The 24,344-nt window shown below is 41.7% G+C and overlaps 1 protein-coding gene and 1 non-coding gene across 5 annotated transcripts in view; one reads left to right on the forward strand and one right to left on the reverse strand.

Moving 5' to 3' along the window:
• PDE8B (phosphodiesterase 8B) overlaps positions 1-24,344 on the forward strand; it is a 320,960-nt gene that overhangs the window by 191,086 nt on the left and 105,530 nt on the right. For all 4 annotated transcript variants that reach the window (XM_019929794.3, XM_073802226.1, XM_073802224.1 and 1 more), the window contains 3 exons: positions 1,590-1,647; positions 10,684-10,772; positions 17,499-17,577. In XM_019929794.3, the coding sequence (XP_019785353.1) occupies positions 1,590-1,647; positions 10,684-10,772; positions 17,499-17,577 (226 nt within the window). The remainder of the gene's footprint in view (positions 1-1,589; positions 1,648-10,683; positions 10,773-17,498; positions 17,578-24,344) is intronic.
• On the reverse strand, positions 12,286-12,392 carry LOC117311962 (U6 spliceosomal RNA). Its single transcript, XR_004526152.1, has one exon. It is a non-coding gene; the product is annotated as a U6 spliceosomal RNA (small nuclear RNA).

Below are 24,344 nucleotides of genomic sequence, written 5' to 3' on the forward strand. Positions count from 1 at the left end.
CTATGGTGATTGGCACAGATTCTGCCCTGAAGGAGCTGACAGGCCAGCAACTCAGAGTTTCAGCCTCCCTCAGGCAGGCCCCGCCCAGGGGAGATTTGAAATATCCATTCCAAAGCCATATTGGAACAGTGGGAAATCCTGGCTTCCAAGTCTTGCCCTAACCAAAGACTTCTCCTCACCTGCTCCTCCTTGAGTCTCTTGATAGGAGCTGTGTCTCTTCACTTGGACACCTACCACAGGCTCTTGGCCCAGGAAAGTGAAGAAACTGTCCCATTGGTTTCTTACCATCTTGCCATCTTGGTGGGGGATGGGATCTCAGCAAGAAAGAGCGAGGGGAACCGAGATGTGAGACCAGCCTTCTTCAGCCCTCTTGCTTATATTTTATCTTCTGGGGATGTGAGCTCTTAACAGGGTCTTAGGGTCTTGACATGGGTACCAGAAGGGTACCAAGCCACACAGCATTTCCCCAAGCCTGGCTGATTCCATGGGCCCAAGACAAAACATTCATTTTTTTTCTTATTCATGTGTACGTGTCCTTGACAAGTAATGGCTTGCTGTGTCTTGTTATTATTTTTCACTTTTTTTCCCCTATTTTTTAAGTATTTCATTTATAGAGGAAGTTAATAATAAAATTAATGCTGCGTGTGCCACCCAGCTTATGAAACAGAACATTATTAATACCCTTGGAGCCCTTTTGTGCCCCTACTGATTATTGTTCAGAGAGGGTAGAACCTTGAGTTCCTAAGGAGGAAAGGGGGTAGGGAGGACAGCTTTTCCCTGCTGGGAGAATGCCACAGGTAATGCCACAAATAGGCACTGGGATTTCTCTTCCTGTTCTCGTTCTGCTTCTCCACCCAGTCCCCATTGTCCCATTTTTCTTCCCTGTTTTCTAAGGTATGTACGCCATGCTACTTGCTCGCTGTCTTGGGGACACCGTTTCTCATAAAGGTGGCAGCAGAGCCACAGCATGACTTCATGACCAGCTGACCCCCACCCCGTCCTTGTATTCAAACTGAAGTTCTGAGACCCAACTGCAGGCTCAGTGTAGGAAACCGCCCCTGAGATGAGTGCCAGTAATCAATTTCTGTCTTCTTCCCTTCTCACTTGGCTTTCCTGATGACACTTCTTCCCCATTGGCCCTGGGGTGCTGCAGCCTCTAATGCCAGTTGTCTTCCTGAGAGTTGGACCCACCTAAGTCTTGGGGTGGGAGTCGTGCTTCCAGAAGGTTTGGGGATCTCAAAGAGGACAGTGGTCTCTGGGATGAGCGTTGCACCTTCCTTGTCCCTTTATGGGAACTGCTCCGGCACATTTGCTCCAACTCCCAAGGAGCCCAGAGTTGGAGAGGGCCTGTTGTGTGCACCTTTCATGCACACTGCTGGAGTTCCTTCTACTGTCTGTGTTCTTTCTGCACCTGAAGGCGGACGTGGGAGTCTGGGTTCTTACAAGGCAGGTGCACCCTGCGGGCATGTGCTGGGCAGGAAGTCACCCTCACAGCCATCTCCCTGCTTGCCTTGCGCTCTCCGAGTTTCAGTGTGAGGAATCCCGGTTTGTATATCTGCCGAGTGACCACATTTTCTGCTTTGCTACAGATCCGGCGACTATGAAGAGGCCTCGGTCCTCCCTCTTCTGCACGCAGGCTTCAACCGGGTATGTAAAAGATGAACTAGCACCTCTCTCAGATACAGATACCTAACCTTAGCCAAACAGCTAAGCATACTGTTATAGGCATTCAGCCCCAGAACTGTGAGGGAAAGGAAGCAGTTGTTCTCATGGGATGGTGACGAGCACCTGCTGGTCAGGCTTTTTTCCTTTTTCTCTCATAACTTCATATATCTTAGCTACAGATATGTAATGATGTAAAAAACCTGTCTTCTTATATCAGGTCGAAATTCTCTAGTCCCAAAGTAATCTCATTTAAATCAGTCCGGTCAGTTAGCGTGTATGTGTGTGATTACGTGTAGTTAGTCCACCAGATCGGCACCCAGGGCTCTGTGCTCATCAAGGGCCCAGCCACAGCTTACACCCTGGGGACAGGCCCATGACAGCAATAGCATCTTGGGAACTCCTCATTGAAGCCATAAATGTCAGCAAAGAAAAATTCTGAGTGACAACTACATGAATAACACTGATATTCAACTTGGGGATGAAGACTGATTACTCCAAGGAAACTTAACAAACTAAATACCTAGGCTTACCCAGTATCTCAGGGTAAGGGCAGTCTGAAGGTTTGGTTGGAGGTGAGGCCGTGTGCATGCAAACAGAAAACAACATGATGGATTTGAAAGAGAGAAGAAAAGGGGTGGAGAAAGATAATCAAAACATGACTGTTTAAAGGAAATGTATTTCATAATATTAAAATATTACAAACCCTTACGGAGAAATTGTGGAGGACCTCACTTTATATGCTTGAATTTTTTAAATAACAAGCGTATATTTCTTCTATTAAAAAAATAAAAGATTACCCTTTGGAAAAAATAAGGTAGAGGTCACAGTTGACTTGGGCAACTTTTGCGGGTAATTTAAACTCAAGCAAGTGACTTGTGGCATCTTGTGAACTCCTGGTTTAAACCAAAAACATCAGCAAAGGAAAGTTCTTTGACCCTGCTACTCAACTAGAAGATTGAGATTGATTAAGGAGACTTACCAACAACCTAAATAACTAGGTTTACCTGGTATCTCAAGGTCTTTTGATAGGAGTAATCTGAATCTCAAATAGATGGTGTGATGCGTCCTTTTCCTTCAAAACTAGGAGACTGCCAGTGCCTTGTGAATTATGAAAATTCCTTTGGGTGCTTTAAGCAATGGTGGTTGGCTACTCTGGATTCAAAAAGATCCCTTGTTTATTGTCAATCACAGAGAAGCAGAAATTGCCCACGGGATGCAGTTGTTTTGTGCTTTGGTGTGCTTCCGTGGAGAAGCAGCAGTGCTGTATAAAACGTTGAAGGCAGTGCTGCGGTTCACAAGTGTGATAGAAATGAATGTTTCCGGTCAGCAGTATCACTCACTCCCTTCACTCTTCCCTCCTGTCCGTCATCGCATCTCTCAGAGGCTGGCACTCGGTTCCAGACGCCGTTCTGGCGTGCTTGCCACAGCTTAACGAGACAATGCTTCTGAGTTTCGGAATGGAGACTTGCAAAAGGAAAGTCATCCAAGAAGTCGTGTGGCTGGGACGTCTTTTCTTTACTTACTCATTTTCTGAGGAATGACTTAAAATTACTCAGTTTTCATAAATCTTCCATGTAACGTTGACCACCCATGCACCTCAGCCCAAGGCTGTCCTTCACATCTGAGGCAGGGCCTCTCAGAATGTGAGCATGGAGGTTCTCCACATGACCTGTGGAGGGGCTGGGGCAGGCAAGACACGCCGTGGGTTATGGCCATGAGCCCCCGTTGCCATAGGTGCTGTTGAGTGCCCTTTTGGAATTCAGCTTTTAGTTCACCAATCCTGCCTCTGACCAACTGGTGTGGAGATTGGTGTCATTAGGAGGGATAGCGTCTTGTCTGGGGGGCTAAGATTGCACGTCTACTCACAGAAAAGCTTAGGAGAGACATCTGCCCTGTTTGGGTGCAAACGCTATTAAGTGAATTTAGGAGGGAAAATACCATTGTTCCTTTTTATTCTTTTTTGTAACCTGTCTGTGCTGCTCTGGAAGGTTTCGTTTCTCTGTCTTGATATGATGCTGCTTTTTGCAGGCAGCCATGGTGAGTAAAGCCCTTTGTGGAAGCATGAAAAACAGTACCTGTCAGGGGCCACCTGGTAGTCTTTAGTGCTGGGTCTGATCAAGGCCCTTTGCTAGCCAGGTCAGGTTGCCCCCAAGGAGTTGGGGCTCTTTCTGAGAGAAGCTGCCGCACCTAACAGGCTTTCCCTCCTGAGTTACAGTGGCACAGAATCGGCCGAGGCTGCTCTCCAGGTGGCTGGTCTCCTTTTTTGGGGGCAAAATCTTGTCTCTGGCAACTTTCTACCCAAACACCCTTCCAAATATGCCAGCTATTCTTCTTGCCTTCTGTGAAGTTGTTTCCCATCTCTGAGTTGTTGTGATTGTATTAAATCATCTGCTGAAACTCGGCTCTGTGTTACTAGCTAATTGACCAGTGCCTCAGTTGATGGGTCCCTGAGTGGGGATCCAGGAACACATCGTACCATCAAATATCCCAGAGCAGCTCCTCTTGAAGCCTCTATAGCTGTGCGTGAGTGGCCGACTACACGGTGCTCAGCCCACTCTGAGTTTTTAGAAAGAGCATCTTAGCAAAGGGCGATTGCAGCTTGTTTTTGTATGAGCCTTTGTGTACCCCTTTGCTATTTGGAATGATGTTTACAAGTTCATTCAGCAAGTCTTTATGGAGCACTTACTCTGTGCAAGGTGGTGTGCTAGGCGTGTCGGGGATATGGCAGTCAGACACAGTTCCTCCCTGGAGAGACGTTGTGTGGAGGAAGAAGTGGAGAACCAAGGTTTATTATTTGTCGGGCTCCATTCTAGGGGACTGACTTGATCCTCATCTACGGATGAGAGGTTTGGTATTTTCTCCATTTCTGCAGAGGAGGAAACAGGCTCAAAATGACTACCTTGCAGAGCTCATACTCATAATAAGTCAAGATGCAAATACTTGGTGTTTAACTCCCAACTTCATGCCGGGTCCACCAAAGTCACGTTTCCCAAAGTGTTCCATGGAATGCTAGTGTCCCAAAGCTTTTAATAGGTGTCCATGACAAAAGGCTTCTGTGGTCGAGTAAGTGTGGAAAATCAGTGAAGACTCTGATTCTCCTCCTCTTGCCCCTGAGAAGGTACAGTGCATGTTAGCAGCATCGCACCCAAGCATATGGAGAAATCCTGTACTAAAGACACCTGCCTACGTTTCTGGAAGTGGGGCCCGGGAAGCTGCATTTTAAACCAAACACCCAGGTTATTCTTAGCATGTTGAAGTTTGAAGATCACTCTTCTTGGTTCACTCAATTTATTTCAGATTTCGGGGTTAATGATAGTCTAAAAACTTCCCAAAATATTTTCCCACTGCCCTTAGTCTACAAAACACTTACTGACTGCCACTTAATGTGCAAACAAAGTGCTCCAATGTTTAGAAACCATCACCTAACAGAAGGCTGATCTTCACCACACTGGAAGTTCTTAGGAGACCTAAAGAAAAATAAGAATTATAAAAAATTACGGTAGGACCTTCAAGATGGCAGAGGAGTAAGACGTGGAGATCACCTTCCTCCCCACAAATACATCAAAAATACATCTACAGGGCTTCCCTGGTGGCGCAGTGGTTGAGAGTCCGCCTGCCGATGCAGGGGACATGGGTTCGTGCCCCGGTCCGGGAAGATCCCACATGCTGCGGAGCGGCTGGGCCTGTGAGCCTGCGCGTCCGGAGCCTGTGCTCCACAACGGGAGAGGCCACAACAGTGAGAGGCCCACGTATGCAAAAAACAAACAAACAAAATACATCTACATGTGGAACAACTCCTACAGAACACCTACTGAGCACTGGCAGAAGACCTCAGACTTCCCAAAAGGGTCTTGGTGCTCCGGCTGGCTGTCAGGCCTGAGCCTCTGAGGTGGGAGAGCCGAGTTCAGGACATTGGACCACGAGAGACCTCCCGGCACCACGTAATAGCAGTCGACGAGAGCTGTCCCAGAGATCTCCATCTCAACGCTAAGACCCAGCTCCATCCAACAACCAGCAAACTCCAGTGCTGAACACCCCATGCCGAACAACTAGCAAGACAGGAGCACAACCCCACCCACTAGCAGAGATGCTGCCTAAAATCATAATATGTTCACAGACACCCCAAAACACACCACCAGACATGGTCCTGCCTACCAGAAAGCCAAGATCCAGCCTCATTCACCAGAACACAGGTACCAGTACCTCCCACCAGGAAGCCTACACGAGCCACTGAACCAACCTTACCCACTGGGGACAGACACCAAAAAAAATGGGAACTACGAACCTGCACCCTGTGAAAAGGAGACCCCAGACACAGTAAGCTAAGCAAAATGAGAAGACAGAGAAATATGCAGCAGATGAAGGAGCAAGATAAAAACCCACCAGACCAAACAAATGGAGAGGAAATAGGCAGTCTACCTGAGAAAGAATTCAGAGCAATGATTGTAAAGATGATCCAAAATCTTGGAAATAGAATGGAGAAAATACAAGAAACATTTAACAAGACCTAGAAGAGCTAAACGACAAACAAACAATGATGAACAACACAATAAATGAAATTAAAAATTCTCTAGAAGGAATCAATAGCAGAATAACCAAGGCAGAAGAACAGATAAGTGACCTGGAAGATAAAATAATGGAATCAACTACTGCAGAGCAGAATAAAGAAAAAAGAATGAAAAGAATTGAGGACAGTCTCAGAGACCACTGGGAAAACATTAAACGCACCAACATTCGAATTATAGGGGTCCCAGAAGACGAAGAGAAAAAGAAAGGGACTGAGAAAATATTTGAATAGATTATAGTTGAAAACTTGCCTAATATTGGTAAGGAAATAGTCAATCAAGTCCAGGAAGCTCAGAGAGTCCCATACAGGATAAATCCAAGGAGAAACATGCCAAGATGCATATTAATCAAACTATCAAAATTAAATACAAAGAAAAAATATTTAAAGCAGCAAGGGAAAAGCAACAATTAACATACATGGAATCCCCATAAGGTTAACAGCTGATCTTCAGCAGAAACTCTGCAAGCCAGAATGGAGTGGCAGGACATATTTAAAGTGATGAAAGGGAAAAACCTACAACCACGATTACTCTACCCAGCAAGGATCTCATTCAGATTTGATGGAGAAATTAAAAGGTTTACAGACAAGCAAAAGCTTAAGAATTCAGCACCACCAAACCAGCTTTACAACAAATGCTAAAGGAACTTCTCTAGGCAGGAAACAGGAGAAGGAAAAGACCTACAATAACAAACCCCAAACAATTAAGAAAAAGGTAATACGAACATACATATCGATAACTACCTTACATGTAAATGGATTAAATGCTCCAACCAAAAGACACACACTGGCTGAATGAATACAAAAACAAGTCAGGTATATATGCTGTTTACAAGAGACTCACTTCAGACTGAGGGACACATACAGACTGAAAGTGAGGGGATGGAAAAAGATAGTCCATGCAAATGGAAATCAAAAGAAAGCTGGAGTAGCAATTCTCATATCAGACAAAATAGACTTTAAAATAAAGACTATTACAAGAGACAAAGAAGGATACTACATAATGATTAAGGGATCAATCCAAGAAGAAAATATAACAATTGTAAATATTTATGCACCCAACATAGGAGAACCTCAATACATAAGGCAAATGCTAACAGCCAAAGGGGAAATCGCCAGTAACACAGTAATAGTAGGGGACTTTAACACCCCACTTTCACCCATGGACAGATCATCCAAAATGAAAATAAATAAGGAAACACAAGCTTTAAATGACACATTAAACAAGATGGAATTAATTGATATTTATAGGACATTCCATCCAAAAACAACAGGATACACTTTCAAGTGCTCATGGAACATTCTCCAGGATAGATCATATCTTGGGTCACAAATCAAGCCTTGGTAAATATAAGAAAATTGAAATCGTAATTAGTATCTTTTCCGACCACAATGCTATGAGACTAGGTATCAATTACAGGAAAAAATCTGTAAAAAATACAAACACATGGAGGTGGAACAGTACACTACTAATACCCAAGAGATCACTGAAGAAATCAAATAGGAAATCATAAATACCTAGAAAGAAATGAAAACACGACAACCCAACACCTACGAGATGCAGCAAAAGCAGTCCTAAGAGGGAAGTTTATAGCAATACAATCCTACCCTAAGAAACAAGAAACATCTCAAATAAACAATCTCACCTTACACCTAAAGCAATTGGAGAAAGAAGAACAAAAAAACCCCAAAGTTAGCAGAAGGAAAGAAATCATAAAGATGAGCTCAGAAATAAATGAAAAAGAAATGAAGGAAACAATAGCAAAGATCAATAAAAGTAAAAGCTGTTTCCTTGAGAAGATAAACAAAATTGATAAACCATTAACCAGACTCATCAAGAAGAAAAGGGAGAAGACTCAAATCAATAGAATTAGAAATGAAAAAGGAGAAGTAACAACTGACACTGCAGAAATACAAAGGACCACAAGAGATTACTACAAGCAACTATATGCCAATAAAATGGACAACCTGGAAGCAATGGACAAATTCTTAGCACAACCTTCTGAGACTGAACCAGGAAGAAATTGAAAATATAAACAGACCAATCACAGGCACTGAAATTAAAAATCTCAAGCACTGTGATTAAAAATCTTCCAATGAAAAAAGCCCAGGACCAGATGGCTTCACAGGCAAATTCTATCAAACATTTAGAGGAGAGCTAACACCAAAACTTCTCAAAGTCTTCCAAAATATAGCAGAGGGAGGAACACTCCCAAACTCATTCCATGAGGCCGCCATCATCCTGATACCCAAACCAGACAAAGGTGTTCACAAAAAAAGAAAACTATAGGCCAATATCACTGATGAACACAGATGCAAAAATCCTCAACAAAATACCAGCAAACAGAATCCAACAGCACATTAGAAGGATCATACACCATGATCAAGTGGGGTTTATCCCAGGAATGCAAGGATTCTTCAATATATGCAAATCAATCAATGTGATAAACAATATTAACAAACTGAAGGAGAAAAACCATATGATCATCTCAATAGATGCAGAAAAAGCTGTTGACAAAATTCAACACAGTTTTGGAAGTTTTAGCCACAGCAATCAGAGAAGAAAAAGAAAGAAAAGGAATCCAAATAAAAAAAGAAGTAGGGCTTCCCTGGTGGCGCAGTGGTTGAGAGTCCGCCTGCTGATGCAGGGGACACGGGTTCGTGTCCTGGTCTGGGAAGATCCCACAGGCCGCTGAGCGGCTGGGCCCGTGAGCCATGGCCGCTGAGCCTGCACATCCAGAGCCTGTGCTCCGCAATGGGAGAGGCCACAACAGTGAGAGGCCCGTGTCCTGCAAAAAAGAAAAAAAAAAGTCATGTACCACAGTGTTCATTGCATCTCTATTTACAACAGCCAGGTCATGGAATCAACCTAAGTGTCCATCGGCAGATGAATGGATGAAGAAGATGTAGCACATATATGCAATGGAATATTACTCAGCCATAAAAAGAAACGAAATTGAGTCATTTGTAGTGAGGTGGATGGACCTAGAGTCTGTCATACAGAGTGAAGTAAGTCAGAAAGAGAAAAACAAATACCGTGTGCTAACACATATATATGGAATCTAAAAAAAAAAATTGGTTCTGACGAACCTAGGGGCCGGACAGGAATAAAGACGCAGATGTAGGGAATGGACTCGAGGACACGGGGAGGGGGAAGGATAAGCTGGGATGAAGTGAAAGAGTGGCATTGACATACATACACTACCAAATGTAAAATAGCTAGTGGGAAGCAGCCGCATAGCATAGGGAGATCAGCTCAGTGCTTTGTGACCACCTAGAGTGGTGGGATAGGGAGGGTGGGAGGGAGACACTACAGGGAGGGGTTACAGGGATATATGTATATGTATAGCTGATTCACTTTTTTATACAGCAGAAACTAACACAACATTGTAAAACAATTATAGTCCAATAAAGATGTTAAATAAACAAATAAATAAAAAGGAAAAAAGGAAAAACGTTACTACGTAAATATGAAAGTGAAAATATAGAATGATTTTATATATATATAAATATATACATATAAAATATATACCTAGACACAGAGGCATAATAAAAGCCTAAGGCAAATAAATTAGACTTAGTCAACAAAAGTTTACTTCTGAGGTTTTCGTTTTAAAACAAAGGAAACTGTTTATCCCAACCTTTTCAAAGACTTATTTTATCACAGATCCTTTTTTGTACTTCATGAAGCATCAGCTAACACCACTCAGAGCTCAGTTACAGACTGACACATCATCTCCACCCGTCCAGAAGCTGAACCAGAAGCTCACCATGTTTAACTTTGCTTTGTAAATAGAAAGCATTTCCCTCTGTGTGTGTTCATGGTTCCCCCTCTGTCCTTAGCCCTTCCCAGCTTCCTCCTGGGCTGGTGGGGACCAGAGGCACAGGGAAAGTCAGGGAGCTTCTCAGATATTCCACAGGGAGAAGCCATCCATGCTAGATGTGTGGAAGAGAGTGTGTGTGTGTGTATGTGAGAGAGACAGACAGACAGACAGTCAGACAGACATGAGAAGAGGCAGGATGCGTTAGGCACTCAGAAGATGAGGAAGGAAGCAAAGACTGCCTCTCCCCACCAGAAGACATCACTCGTAGCGTGGTATGCCGTGAACACATCTAGGCTCAGGTTTTAGAAGACTTTCCTTAGTGCAACAGAAGCACAGGTGTTTCAGTAATTAGCAAGGCTGGGGGAGGTGTTCTATGCCTCGTGTGTTTATTTTCCTGTGAGTGTTAATAATGTTTTGTTATAAATAACTATGTAATGTTTCTGCTGTCTTGTTTGTTATACATTTAAACAAGCATTTCAAACACTTGACAACTGTTTTATTTAATCTCATCCTACCTACTAGTTGTCTTATATAACAGAGTTACCTGAGGTTGGAGAAACTGTTAAGCTTCTTTGACTATTTAAGAAGTAATTGTATATGTCTTATGTATTACCTTTGCTTTTTTTCCAGAGATTTATGGAGAATAGCAGCATAATTGCTTGCTATAATGAACTGATTCAAATAGAACATGGGGAAGTTCGCTCACAGTTCAAGTTAAGGTATGTAGCAAAATAGGATGAATACAAGGTTAACCATTCTGTAGCAAAGCTTGTCTGTCCTCAGGCTGAGGTTCACTGGTTCTTAGCGGAATCCCAGGGATTCTGAAGCTGTTGAACAAGTAACCGTAGCTGGTAAATGGCAGAGTCTAAACTGGGAGCCCATTGGTATAATGAAATAAATTGGAGGCGTTTCTTCTTTTGACAGTATTTTCCACTATTTACAGCAGTTTTAAAATTATACACTAGGAAAAGTACTGTTTAACTTCTGTACAATTAGATCGAGATTAAGAATAGCCTTTGAGGATGACTTTGTACTTGCAACATTTATACATTCCTACTTGGATTGTTATAGATAGGGGCAAACCCGTGGGAATATTTATTATGCTGACTATGGCAATTGCTACGTATCCATGATAGCAATTTCATGAGGCCTGCTTGTGGCCTCAATATGCATGAAGTATCTTCAAGAGACTGATTTTAAGTCTCTTTACGCATGCCTAGTGCTTTAAGAACTTCTCTCTGGTGCTTACTTCTGAGACACAGATTCTCTCAGCGTCTCGGTGCTAGGATGCTCTGCTTCTGGGACGTCTTGGAGTATCAGAGTTGTAGCCCATGCCTGGTTTTGCTCAGGCTCTACTCCAGCACACTCTTAGGACCCTGATTTCTTCAACCTGCCCCGCTTCAGAGAGAGCAGGGGAAAGAAGAGGCTCTTCATAGCCCGCGGCCTCTGGGAGACCAGTCCCAAGTGGCTCCAGGCTATGGGATGCCAGAAGGGCTCTGGCTTCTCTCTCTGGCCCACTGAGGGGTCACAAGGCTTTCAGGCTCAGTGAAAAATAAGGATAGCATCTCATTGAAATGGTTGTACTTCTTACCTTGATTACTGAATTTGCATTCAAAGAGAACAGAACCCTTTCTAAACTTAACTTTTCAGAGCCCTCCTCTGTCCCTTGGAAGAAAAATGGATTGGCATGAACCCCCAGAGGCAGGCCCTTCTGGGGTTCACCCTGCTCAGGGAAGTCAACTGTTTGGTGGATAGAGAGCTCTAAGAAATTAAGTGTGGGGATAAACAGTCCCTTTTGAGGTGGGAAAGTATTAAAAAAAGAATCTCAAACCAGTGGAAATTCGTTGGTAAGGAAGATTGCCAAAGATTTTTGAGTGTCAGTTAAATCCCTTGGTTTCTTTGTATCCATATATTTATTACCTGCAGAGAACTTCATAGAATTTCGTAAGAAAACCGCATTGCCTTTACTATAGCAATTTATGAGTTTTAATTGTACATTAATTGTTTTTATTCCTGGGGCTCTCTTCTGTTTTTATTTAGGGTAAAAAGACTTTGTACTTTTATTTTAGATGTTTTCACAGTAAATAGGATTAGGAAAAGAGAGATTTCATTTTGGTTTAATTCTTCAACCGTGCGTTTTCTACAACAAAAATGAACAGCAGACGCCTTATTGCTTTGATAGGTAATTCCCTCATTTTATTTACTTATTTATTTTAGTATCTCATTTTTTATAAAAATATGGAACGCTTCACGAATTTGCTTGTCATCCTGGCGCAGGGGCCATGCTAATCTCCTCTGTATCGTCCCAGTGTTAGTACATGCGCTGCCGAAGCAAGCACTCCTCATTTTATTTTAAATGACTGCTTGAGTTTTCTTAGGCAGCATTCAATGTGATGGCACATGTAAGAGGTCAGAAGGCGCCTTGCCCATGGGGGGCGTGGCAAAGGCAGGTCTGGCCGTTTGAAATAAACATCCCCAGGCAGCACCAGGGCTAAATGAAAGAGCTTCAAGTTATCGTGCTCTAAGCAGGGCACTGAAAACTTTTCAAGGACTCATTAGGTTCAGAACTCAGCAAGGTTCTAACTACACAACACTCTGTGAGCGCCATAACTTCTCACCCCTCCGTGATGAGCTGTTTGGGAGCGTTGGGCTCGTTGAGAAGGCTCAGGTTCTTAATACAAACCAACGCAAAGCTGATGAATGGACCTCGCCCAGGCAGCAGCGGTCCCAGGAAGGTGGGTTTGCCCAGAAGCCCAGTCCCCTCACCTTCCGCATCAGCTTCAGCTTGGCTGGTTGGAACGTCCCCAAGCAACGAGCACAAGAGCAACCCCTGCAGAGGGGGAGGGAAGGCAAGAGTTCTCCATAGGAGAAGACAGAGGAGGACTAAATGGTCAGTTTCTTTTGATGCCTTTTGGCTGGTTGTACCTCAACTGTCTCCAGCTTCTTTTCTGTCTTTTGGAGGAGTATGGTGTGTGTGTGTGGTTTGACTCTCCCTGGGTGTATGATATCTGGGCCCAGCAGATGGGGGTGGACAGTGACCCTCCGTGGCCTTCCCAGCTCCTTAGGGCATTCAAGGATGTCTAAAGCATCTACCTGCACCCCAGAGGCTGGCAGGCAACTTTGTCACTTGCTGCAGACGGGGAAAATGAGGCTCTTTGTTATACAATGCCAGAATAATTATAGTCTAATTATATCATACTTTTCCCTGCAATTCCACCCCCAGCTGCAGCTAAATATGTGACATTACTAGCATTCTGCAAGGACAATCTGTACTGCAAGGATGATGTTGAATGTTGAAGGCAGACGCTTCTGTCCAGTCTTCATGTATGGTAACCGTATTTACTTAACCAAGAAAAAAAAGATCGTGTGATCAAACATAACATACCTGATTTAAAAATTCCATTATATAGGAATAACTTTTAAAGACAGAACAAAATCACATTTCTGTGTGCATGTGATGAATTACTTTATTGAACAGAACTCATGAAAGGGGGAATGTCTAGGGAAGTATGGGCTAACTGATGACCATTTATTGTTTATGTTCTTATGCTTCTTTATCATGAAAAGAACTATGTTAACCAAAATACAGATAGGATTTGGCTATTTATTGAGAGTGTAAGCTGATGAGTTTACACTAATCAAGTACGAGCTATTATTTCATCATTAGGCAGTCTGATATCTGTTACCTAGGGGTTATACCCAAATCATCATGTTTATTTTACTCCAAATCTTAAGACAGTAGCAGTCCTTCATTTTAGAATCAGTTTCTGATGGGCAAACCTTAGTATTCCGTGGAACACTACATCTCTCATTATTAACTGATATTTATAGAGCACTTTATCCTCACGTGGGCTCTGCGTGACAGCCCCGTTGTGTTACGGAAGTAGAAACTGATCTGTGATGGATTAAAGTAACCGGCCCCTGCTGCGTCACTGCCCAGGAGTGGTGCTGGTGGATAGCAAGTCCACAGCCCGCTCCCTGCTGCTCCCGAACCCCTGCTGGGATGTGGCTTTGTGTTCAGAGTCTTCTCCCTGCACGCTACCACCTTGCCCAGTCCTACCCTTGTATGTGTGTGTCTGTCTGCGGTGGGGTGTTTGTGTTTTGTTTGAGTAGATTCCGGGGTGCCTTTGTTAGGGACACAGGAGGTCATGTAACCCAACCACCCCAGACAACTGACAGAGGAACGCTGAGAGCCGGGAAGACTCAGGGCACGATCACAGCTACTCAACATGTGGGTGGCAGCGCTGGAGTAGAATCCAGGCACCCTGCTTTAAGTCGGATGCACCCTGCACCCCATCAGAGCACTATGTTCTTTGTAGACTTTCTACCTGGGTCCCTGTAATATTTACTTTTTCCCTGCAGACCTTCACGGACTTTTAAGAAGATGAAGGGGAAATGGTTACATCACTAGTGCTACATGGGCTCTGGTACCCTTGTGCTTTTTCCAATTTTCCAGCTTCTCAAACTGAAGGCTACTAAAATACAGTTGAGGTGCAGAGTTACGTGGTTTCCCAAGAACAGAAAATTAATAAAGCTAAGGTTCTTCTGCATGAAGAATATTAATAATTAATACAAGCAATTAAATTCCCAAACTTTAGGAACATGATTCAAATTGATTACCTCATTTTGCTGCAGGTTTATTTAAATAGAACCATCAACCAAATTGGCTTAAAGCCTAGATCTACACATGGCAGTCCAGTAGCGTTTGTCACCGAGGCAATAATCTACTTGTCCTGCCAATATACTTTCACTGTCAATAAGGATCTGCTTTGTCCCATTGGGCATTATACTCTCACAGGATAGTGTATAGCTTTGCAGTGAACATCTAATAGATACATTTTGGCAGTTGGAGCTAACATCTTGTATGAGGCAGCCTGTTGAATTGACGAGAACAGTCATACTCTGAAGTAGCTGTTTACATACTTAATTGAGCCACATAGGTACTTTAAGAAAATACCTGGGCAAGAGGGGAATTTATCATTTGATCAAATGTTTTAACACTTAATTATCCAGCTCCCAAAGCTAAGGAACTAGCCCACACAGATTGTGCTTTTCCACATCAGACTTCTGGAGGACAGGGAACGCTTTCCCGTTGTGCCGAGTTGGGTTCTGGACCCAAGTGCCTGGAGCAGACTTGGGATAAGACTAGCTCTTGCTTCCCTCTTCATGAGAGGTGATGCAGTAGTGACTTTGGTAACAATTTTAAAGTCCTCTTTGAATTCTTTTTCACATTTTAAATGATCATGTTTACAAATGCAGCAATGCTAATAGGACGGTATACAGTTCACATTAGGTAGACTGGAACAATTTATTTTATTTTATTTACTTTTTTAATTGAAGTATAGTTTCTGTACAATATTATAGGTTACAATACAGTGATTTACAATTTTTAAAGGTTATGCTCCATTTATAGTTATTATAAAATATTGTTATACAATATATCCTTATAGCTTATTTTATACCTAATAGTTTGTACCTCTTAATCCCTTACCCCTTATTGCCCCTCCCTCCTTCCCTCTCCCCCCTGGTAACCACCAGTTTGTACTCTATATCTGTGAGTCTGCTTTTTGGTTATGTTCACTAGTTTGGGGGTTTTTTGTTTTTTTTTTTTTAGATTCCACATGTAAGTGATATCATACAGTATTTGTCTTTCTCTGTCTACTTATTTCACTTAGCATAATACCCTCCAAGTCCATCCATGTTGCTGCAAATGGCAAAATTTTGTTCTTTTTTATGGCTGAGTAGTATTCCATTGTATATATATATCACACCTTTATCCATTCATCTGTCGATGGACACCTGGTTTGCTTCCATATCTTGGCTATTGTGACCAATGCTGCTATGAATATTGGGGTATATATATGGTTTTGAATTAGTGTGTTTGTTTTTTTCGGATGTATACCCAGGAGTGAAATTGCTGGGTCACATGGTAGTTCTATTTTTAGTTTTTTGAGAACCCTAGACTGGAGCCATTTAAATAAGAAAACATCCCACACCCATCAGAAATATCAGTGGGGTTAGGGTTATGTTCTCCTCCACTCACCTGCATCATGATTACTTACTTTACTTACCCTCCCACACCTGTGTCTTCATCTCTGCAGCGACAGGAGCACTACCCGTCAATGGGCTAAAATTCTTCCCTTTCTGTGCAGGCTGCCTTGCTATTATTGAAAGCAGTTCTTGGTTTGATATTTCAGATACACTCATGAGAAAAGATAGGTTATAATTCACTTTTCTTCTCACCAACAGCCTTTGAAAGCTTTAGAGAACAAAAAATATTATTCTGAGATCTTACAAGTAACAAGTACTATGTCTTGAATTCTTATATCATCCCAAGTATTTTGAGACACGCCTCACATAAACTGTTTTGATTCTTACAACAACCTGTAAGATGTGTTATCTTCATTTTATAGATGAGGAAACTGAGGGCCAGCAGAGAGAAAACATTGCCCAAGGTCCCATAACTGGCCAAATACCGAACCAAGTTTCACCCAGTTTCTTCTGCCCTCTCCCTTGTAAACAGTTCAAAATAGAATGGCAAAGTTACATGCCTTCTGAGAGGGAAAAATGAATAACATTATAAGAGTTCGTTTTACAAGAAGAAACATCAATCCAGTAGATTAACATTTTTTCGGTAATGTATAAGAAAGCCTTCACTGGGATTCTTTAAACAGCCAGTACAAATAACAAAGCTCTAGAAACTAGCCACATACTTGCTGGGTTAGATAGTAAATAACTTACTGTATTTGGAGTTGCTCTAAATTTGGAAGGTAGTTAAAATGTTGCCCAAGAAATTGAGATATTGAAATGATTTCAAATATTCCAGATATACAAGGAAGGTCATCAAGAATAGTGCCCACCAGGAGAGCTGTAAAATGAACCAGGCAAGGGGAATTCAGCCATATTTGCCTTTCATCAGGCTGGTGGGTGTAGCAAGTACCGTAAAGGCTTGCTTATCTAGGTCATAAAAGTAAGAAAAGAAAAAAATATTTCTGTGTCTGTTGCAAAAGGCCAGAATACCTCAGATCTAATTTGGGCTTAATTAGATTTTTCTAATTGATGGGGATGGGACTTCTCCATGACTGCTGCCGTGAATGGAACAGAAGAATGTCATTGACATAGAACATAGGGGCCTACGAGACCATCTCCTGCATCTTTGTTCTCTTGTGTCAGTGTGAAGGTTTCATCCAGCACATACGGAGCTCATTCCACAATCCATGATGATTTTGCCAGATTACATTCTTCTCTCTGTATGATATGCATAGAAATGCATGCTGTTGTTTATTCATTTAGTTTGAAAGGCTAGGTTTCTTTTTTTTTCCCCAAAACATATCGGAAGGTATTTGGTTTTAATGAACCTGAGGAACTGTTTACTTTGATAAATGAACAGATGAAATGCTCATGGTTTTCCAGCAGAACTAACATCAATCTTTTGCAACTTTCAGGGCCTGTAATTCAGTGTTTACAGCATTAGACCACTGTCATGAAGCCATAGAAATCACAAGCGATGACCACGTGATTCAGGTATGGGGAAACTTTGTATCTTTAGGTGTCAAAATAAAGCCTTTCTAGTTTGCGCCATCCTTTTTCAAGCACTTTGCTGTAATTCTTACATTTCAGCACATTTTCTTTGGAGAAAGGAACATCAAAGTATGCAAGGAAAACTGATGTTCTTAAGCTAAGAATTAGATACTCAAGAAGAATAAAAATTAGTTCAGATTGGAGCCTGCGGTTTCTTTCAGAGAGATGAGGTAAATTCTTTAGACTATGCAGGAAGGCACTGTTTATACAGAAGTATGTCAGAATTGTAGAGTAACTGCTTACACACGCCTTGGGAACAAAATGTTGTGAACAGTCCTCAGTTATCTGCCTACAGTTGGTATTCCAGTTATAAAGCACTCTTATATAATACTAAAGTCATCTTCCTAAGGAAATGTGTATAGCAGACAAACCTTTATTGAATTAAAGTTGTCTTATTATTTGTTGGAAGGTAAGACGTTTACACTTTAAAAATACTCTGAAATGTAGACCTTCCACTGATGGGCACTGACTTGACTGCCCTTGGTTTGCATAGTGACACCGAGCGTGAGGACCATTTGCTACCATCGGAAGAGACCAAAGACAGTGTCCAACACAAAGTGGCCCCATAACAGGGCCTCACACATGCGCTCCTGTGAAACCCCCATTGCACACACAGACACCCTGCCCTCACACGGGGTCAATGACATCAGTAGCCCACCGTGCCCAGGCCCTGTCATCAACACGCTCATGAGATTATCTCATTTGCATTCAGGAACGCTATGAAAGAGACATAGGGCCTGATAATACAGAGGCCCAGGAAGGCCAAGGAACTTATCCAAGGAAAGCCTCAATAATAAATACTGGAACCAGAACATCCAGCCATGTCTTTCTGACTCCAAAGCCTTCCTACCTGGTTCCGTGTTGGGCTATATTGTTAGAATTTGTTTTTCTGGCTGTCCCATGACCTGGGTCTGAAGGCTTCCTCATGTTGCTGCCTATTACTGGCCCACCTGCCCACAGATCTGCCCTGAACCACAGTGAAATCAGACATGTTTCTGTTACAGACTGAGCACAAACCCCACAGCTCTCCCACTTCTACCTGGACTTGAACAGTCAATTCTGTTCTTGAAACACGTTTGCTTTGCACTTCTCTCTCTCTCTTTTTTTTTTAACAAGAAAAACCCAGAAATTTATTCATATGTACTTGTATACCAGGGAGATATCCAGGGAAAAGGAGATAATTCGCACCTCCCTCTTTTACGGGGAAGCCGGGTTGTGATTTTAGTGATGAGGAGAGGGGCGTCTCTGCTCTCTACCAGCCTTGTAATCTTGCATACAGTCCTTTAACAGGCAACTGAGTCCTTCCTTCTACAGTTAGCTCCTGGTGGTTAGGAAACCTGTATCTCTAGGAGACGTGATGTGGCGATGGTGTCACATGAATCACCTGCCAGCCTTTACCTTGAAGAGGAAGAAGCAGGGATTGAGGACAGTGGGTGCCTGGGAAGGGGAATCCCTGTATTAAAAGGGAAACTGACCTGACTGCAGGCTTTTTCTTGGGGCGCCCTCTCAGACCCCTTTAAAAACCTACCTGCATTCTGAATATAAAACTCAAGAACAAGGAGGAAGAACTTGAATAGAGGATATTATATGTAAGGGGGAAATTTAAAAGGCCTTTGTGCTATAGATTTTAAGATGGGTCATCATGAATGAGATACATCATGTATGTTCCTACTCAATACCAGAGTCCTTCTCGGGGCAGTGCCGCTTCACAGGGAATGTGCCCCTTAGTGCAGATGGTCAGAGGTCGGGCAGTAGCACTTAACATTTAGGAACAATAGCTACCTACCCATCCATCCATTGAAACTACCTATCTGTTTGCTTTAAAACACTTACATGGTGCTTACCATGTGCCAGAGGCAGTACTAAGCATTTTTTAATTAAAAAAATTTTTTTTATTTTGGCTGCCTTAGGTCTTCGTTGCTGCACACAGGCTTTCTCCAGTTGCGGTTGAGCGGGGCTGCTCTTTGTTGCAGTGCGCGGGATTCTCATTGCGATGGCATGTCTTTGTTGCAGAGCACGGGCTTTAGGTGCACAGACTCAGTAGTTGTGGTGCACAAGCTTAGTTGCTCCGTGGCATGTGGGATCTTCCTGGACTAGGGCTCGAACCCATGTCCTCTGCATTGGCAGGCGGATTCTTTTTTTTACTTTTCTATTTTTTAATTTATTTTTTTAACATCTTTATTGGAGTATAATTGCTTTACAACAGTGTGTTAGTTTCTGCTGTATAACAAAGTGAATCAGCTATACATGTACCTATATCCCCATACCTCTTCACTCTTGCATCTCCCTCCCTCCAACCCTCCCTTTCCCACCCCTCTAGGTGGTCACAAAGCACCGAGCTGACCTATATCCCTGTGCTATGTGGCTGCTTCCCACTAACTATTGATTTTACATTTGGTAGTGTATATATGTCCATGCCACTCTCTCACTTTGTCCCAGCTTACCCTTCCCCCTCCCTGTGTCCTCAAGTCCATTCTCTAGTAGGTCTGCGTATTTATTCTCATCCTGCTCCTAGGGCCTTCACAACCATTTTTTTTTCTGATTCCATATGTATGTGTTAGCATATGGTATTTGTTTTTCTCTTTCTGACTTACTTCACTCTGTATGACAGACTCAAAGTCCATCCACCTCACTATATATAACTCAATTCCGTTTCTTTTATGAATGAGTAATACTCCATTGTATATATGTGCCACAATTTCTTTATCCATTCATCTGTTGAAGGACACTTATGTTGCTTCCATGTCCTGGCTATTGTAAATAGCGCTGCAATGAACATTGTGGTACATGACTCTTTTAGAATTATGGTTTTCTCACGGTATATGCCCAGTAGTGGGATTGCTAGGTCATATGGCAGTTCTATTTTTAGTTTTTTAAGGAACCTCCATACTGTTCTCCATAGTGGCTGTATCAGTTTACATTCCCACCAACAGTGCAAGAGGATTCCCTTTTCTCCACACCCTCTCCAGCATTTATTGTTTGTAGATTTTTTGATGATGGCCATTCTGACTGGTGTGAGGTGATACCTCATTGTAGTTTTGATTTGCATTTCTCTAATGATTAATGATGTTGAGCATTCTTTCATGTGTTTGTTGGCAATCTGTATATCTTCTTTGGAGAAATGTCTGTTTAGGTCTTCTGCCCATTTTTGGATTGGGTTGTTTGTGTTTTTGATACTGAGCTGCATGAGCTGCTTGTATATTTTGGAGATTAATCCTTTGTCAGTTGCTTCATTTGCAAATATTTTCTCCCATCCTGAGGGTTGTCTTTTCATCTTGTTTATGGTTTTCTTTGCTCTAAAAAGCTTTTAAGTTTCATTAAGTCCCATTTTTTAATTTTTGTTTTTATTTCCACTTCTCTAGGAGGTAGGTCAAAAAGGATTTTGCTGTGATTTATGTCATAGAGTGTTCTGCCTATGTTTTCCTCTAAGAGTTTGATGGTGTCTGGCCTTACATGTAGGTCTTTAATCCATTTTGAGTTTATTTTTGTGTATGGTGTTAGGGAGTTCTAATTGCATTCTTTTACATGTAGCTGTCCAGTTTTCCCAGCACCACTTAGTGAAGAGGCTGTCTTTTCTCCATTGTATATTCTTCCCTCCTTTATCAAAAATAAGGTGACCATATGTGCATGGGTTTTTTCTCTGGGCTTTCTATCCTGTTTCATTGATCTGTATTTCTGTTTTTGTGGCAGTACCATACTGTCTTAATTACTGTAGCTCTGTAGTGTAGTCTGAAGTCCGGGAGCCTGATTCCTCCAGCTCCATTTTTCTTTCTCAAGATTGCTTTGGCTATTCGGGGTCTTTTGTGTTTCCATACAAATTGTGAAATTTTTTGTTCTAGTTCTGTGAAAAATGCCGGTGGTACTTTGATAGGAATTGCATTGAATCTGTAGATTGCTTTGGGTAGTATAGTCATTTTCACAATGTTGATTCTTCCAATCCAAGAACATGGCATATCTCTCCATCTGATTGTATCATCATTAATTTCTTTCATCAGTGTCTTATAGTTTTCTGCATACAGGGCTTTGTCTCCTTTGGTAGGTTTATTCCAAGATATTTTATTCTTTTAGTTGCAATAGTAAATGGGAGTATTTCCTTAATTTCTCTTTTCAGATTTTTCATCATTAGTGTATAGGAACGCAAGAGATTTCTGTGCATTAATTTTGTACCCTGCTACATTACCAAATTCATTGATTAGCTCTAGTAGTTTTCTGGTAGCATCTTTCGGATTCTCTATATATAGTATCATGTCATCTACAAGCAGTGATAGCTTTACTTCTACTTTTCTGATTTGGGTTCCTTTTATTTCTTTTTCTTCTCTGATTGCTGTGGCTAACACTTCAAAACAATGTTGAATTATAGTGGTGAGAGTGGGCAACCTTGTCTTGTTCCTGATCTTAGTGGAAATGGTTTCAGGTTTTCACCATTGAGGACAACGTTGGCTGTGGGTTTGTCATATATGAGCTTTATGATGTTGAGGTAAGTTCCCTCTATGCCTACTTTCTGGATGGTTTTTACCATAAATGGGTGTTGAATTTTCTCAAAAGCTTTCGCTGCATCTGTTGAGATGATCATATGGTTTTTCTCCTTCAATTTGTTAATATGGTGTATCACATTGATTGATTTGTGTATATTGAAGAATCCTTGCATTCCTGCGATAAACCCCACTTGATCATGGTGTATGATCCTTTTACTGTGCTGTTGGATTCTGTTTGCTAGTATTTTGTTGAGGATTTTGCATCTGTGCTCATCAATGATATTGGCCTATAGTTTTCTTTCTTTGTGACATCTTTGTCTGGTTTTGGTATCGGGGTGATGGCGGCCTCGTCGAATGAGTTTGGCAGTGTTCCTCCCTCTGCTATACTTTGGAAGAGTTTGAGAAGGATAGGTGTTAGCTCTTCTCTAAATGTTTGATAGAATTCGCCCGTGAAGCCATCTGGTCCTGGGCTTTTGTTTCTTGGAAGATTTTTAATCACAGTCTCAATTTCAGTGCTTGTGATTGGTCTGCTTATATTTTCTATTTCTTCCTGGTTCAGTCTCGGAAGGTTTTGCTTTCCTAAGTATTTGACAATTTCTTCCATGTTGTCCATTTTATTGGCATATCGTTGCTTGTAGTAATCTCTTGTGGTCCTTTGTATTTCTGCAGTGTCAGTTGTTACTTCCTTTTTCATTTCTAATTCTATTGATTTGAGTCTTCTCCCTTTTTTTCTTGATGAGTCTGGTTAATGGTTTATCAATTTTGTTTATTTTCTCAAAGAACCAGCTTTTAGTTTCATTGATCTTTGCTATTGCTTCCTTCATTTCTTTTTCATTTATTTCTGATCCAATCTTTATGATTTCTTTCCCTCTGCTAACTTTGGGGTTTTTTTGTTCTTCTTTCTCCAGTTGCTTTTGGTGTAAGGTTAGATTGTTTATTTGAGATGTTTCTTGTTTCATAGGGTAGGAAGTATTGCTATAAACTTCCCTCTTAGAACTGCTTTTGATGCATCCCATAGGTTTTGGGTCGTGGTGTTTGTGTTGTCATTTGTTTCTAGGTATTTTTTGATTTCCTCTTTGATTTCTTCAGTGACCTCTTGATTATTAAGTAGTGTATTGTTTAGCCTTGATGTGTTTGTATTTTTTACAGATATTTTCCTGTAATTGATATCTAGTCTCATAGCGTTGTGGTTGGAAAAGATACTTGATACGTTTTCAATTTTCTTAAATTTACCAAGGCTTGATTTGTGACCCAAGATATGATCTGTCCTGGAGAATGTTCCATGAGCACTTGAGAAGAAAGTGTATTCTGTTCTTTTTAGATGGAATGTCCTATAAATGTCATTAAGTCCATCTTGTGTAATGTATCATTTAAAGCTTGTGTTTCCTTATTTATTTTCTTTTTGGGTGATCTGTCCATTGGTGAAAGTGGGGTATTAAAGTCCCCTACTATGATTGTGTTACTGTCGATTTCCCCTTTTATGGCTTTTAGCACTTGCCTTATGTATTGAGGTGCTCCTCTGTTGGGTGCATAAATATTTACAATTGTTATATCTTAATCTAGGATTGATCCCTCAATCATTATGTAATGTCCTTCTTTGTCTCTTATAATAGTCTTTGTTTTAAAGTCTATTTTGTCTGATATGAGAATTGCTACTCCAGTTTTCTTTTGATTTCCATTTGCATGGAATATCTTTTTCCATCCCCTCACTTTCAGTCTGTATGTGTCCGTATGTCTGAAGTGGGTCTCTCGTAGACAGCATATATATGGGTCTTGTTTTTGTACCCATTCAACCAGTCTGTGTCTTTTGGTTGGAGCATTTAATCCATTTACATTTAAGGTAATTATCGATATCTATGTTCCTATTACCATTTTCTTAATTGTTTTTTTATGCAGTACGCGGGCCTCTCACTGCCGCGGCCTCTCCCATTGTGGAGCACAGGCTCCAGACGTGCAGGTCCAGCGGCCACGGCTCACGGGCCCAGCCGCTCCGTGGAATGTGGGATCCTCCCAGACTGGGGCACGAACCCGTGTCCCCTGCATTGGCAGACAGACTCTCTTTTCCCTTGCTGCTTGTAACATTTTTTCTTTTTATTTAATTTTTGATAGTTTGATTAATATGTTTCTTGGGGTGTTTCTCCTTGGATTTATCCTGTATGGGACTCTTTGTGCTTCCTGGACTTGATTAACTATTTCCTTTCCCATAATAGGGAAGTTTTCAACTATAATCTATTC

The sequence above is a fragment of the Tursiops truncatus genome, chromosome 3 (assembly GCF_011762595.2).
Source record: "Tursiops truncatus isolate mTurTru1 chromosome 3, mTurTru1.mat.Y, whole genome shotgun sequence".
Lineage (NCBI taxonomy): Eukaryota > Metazoa > Chordata > Mammalia > Artiodactyla > Delphinidae > Tursiops > Tursiops truncatus.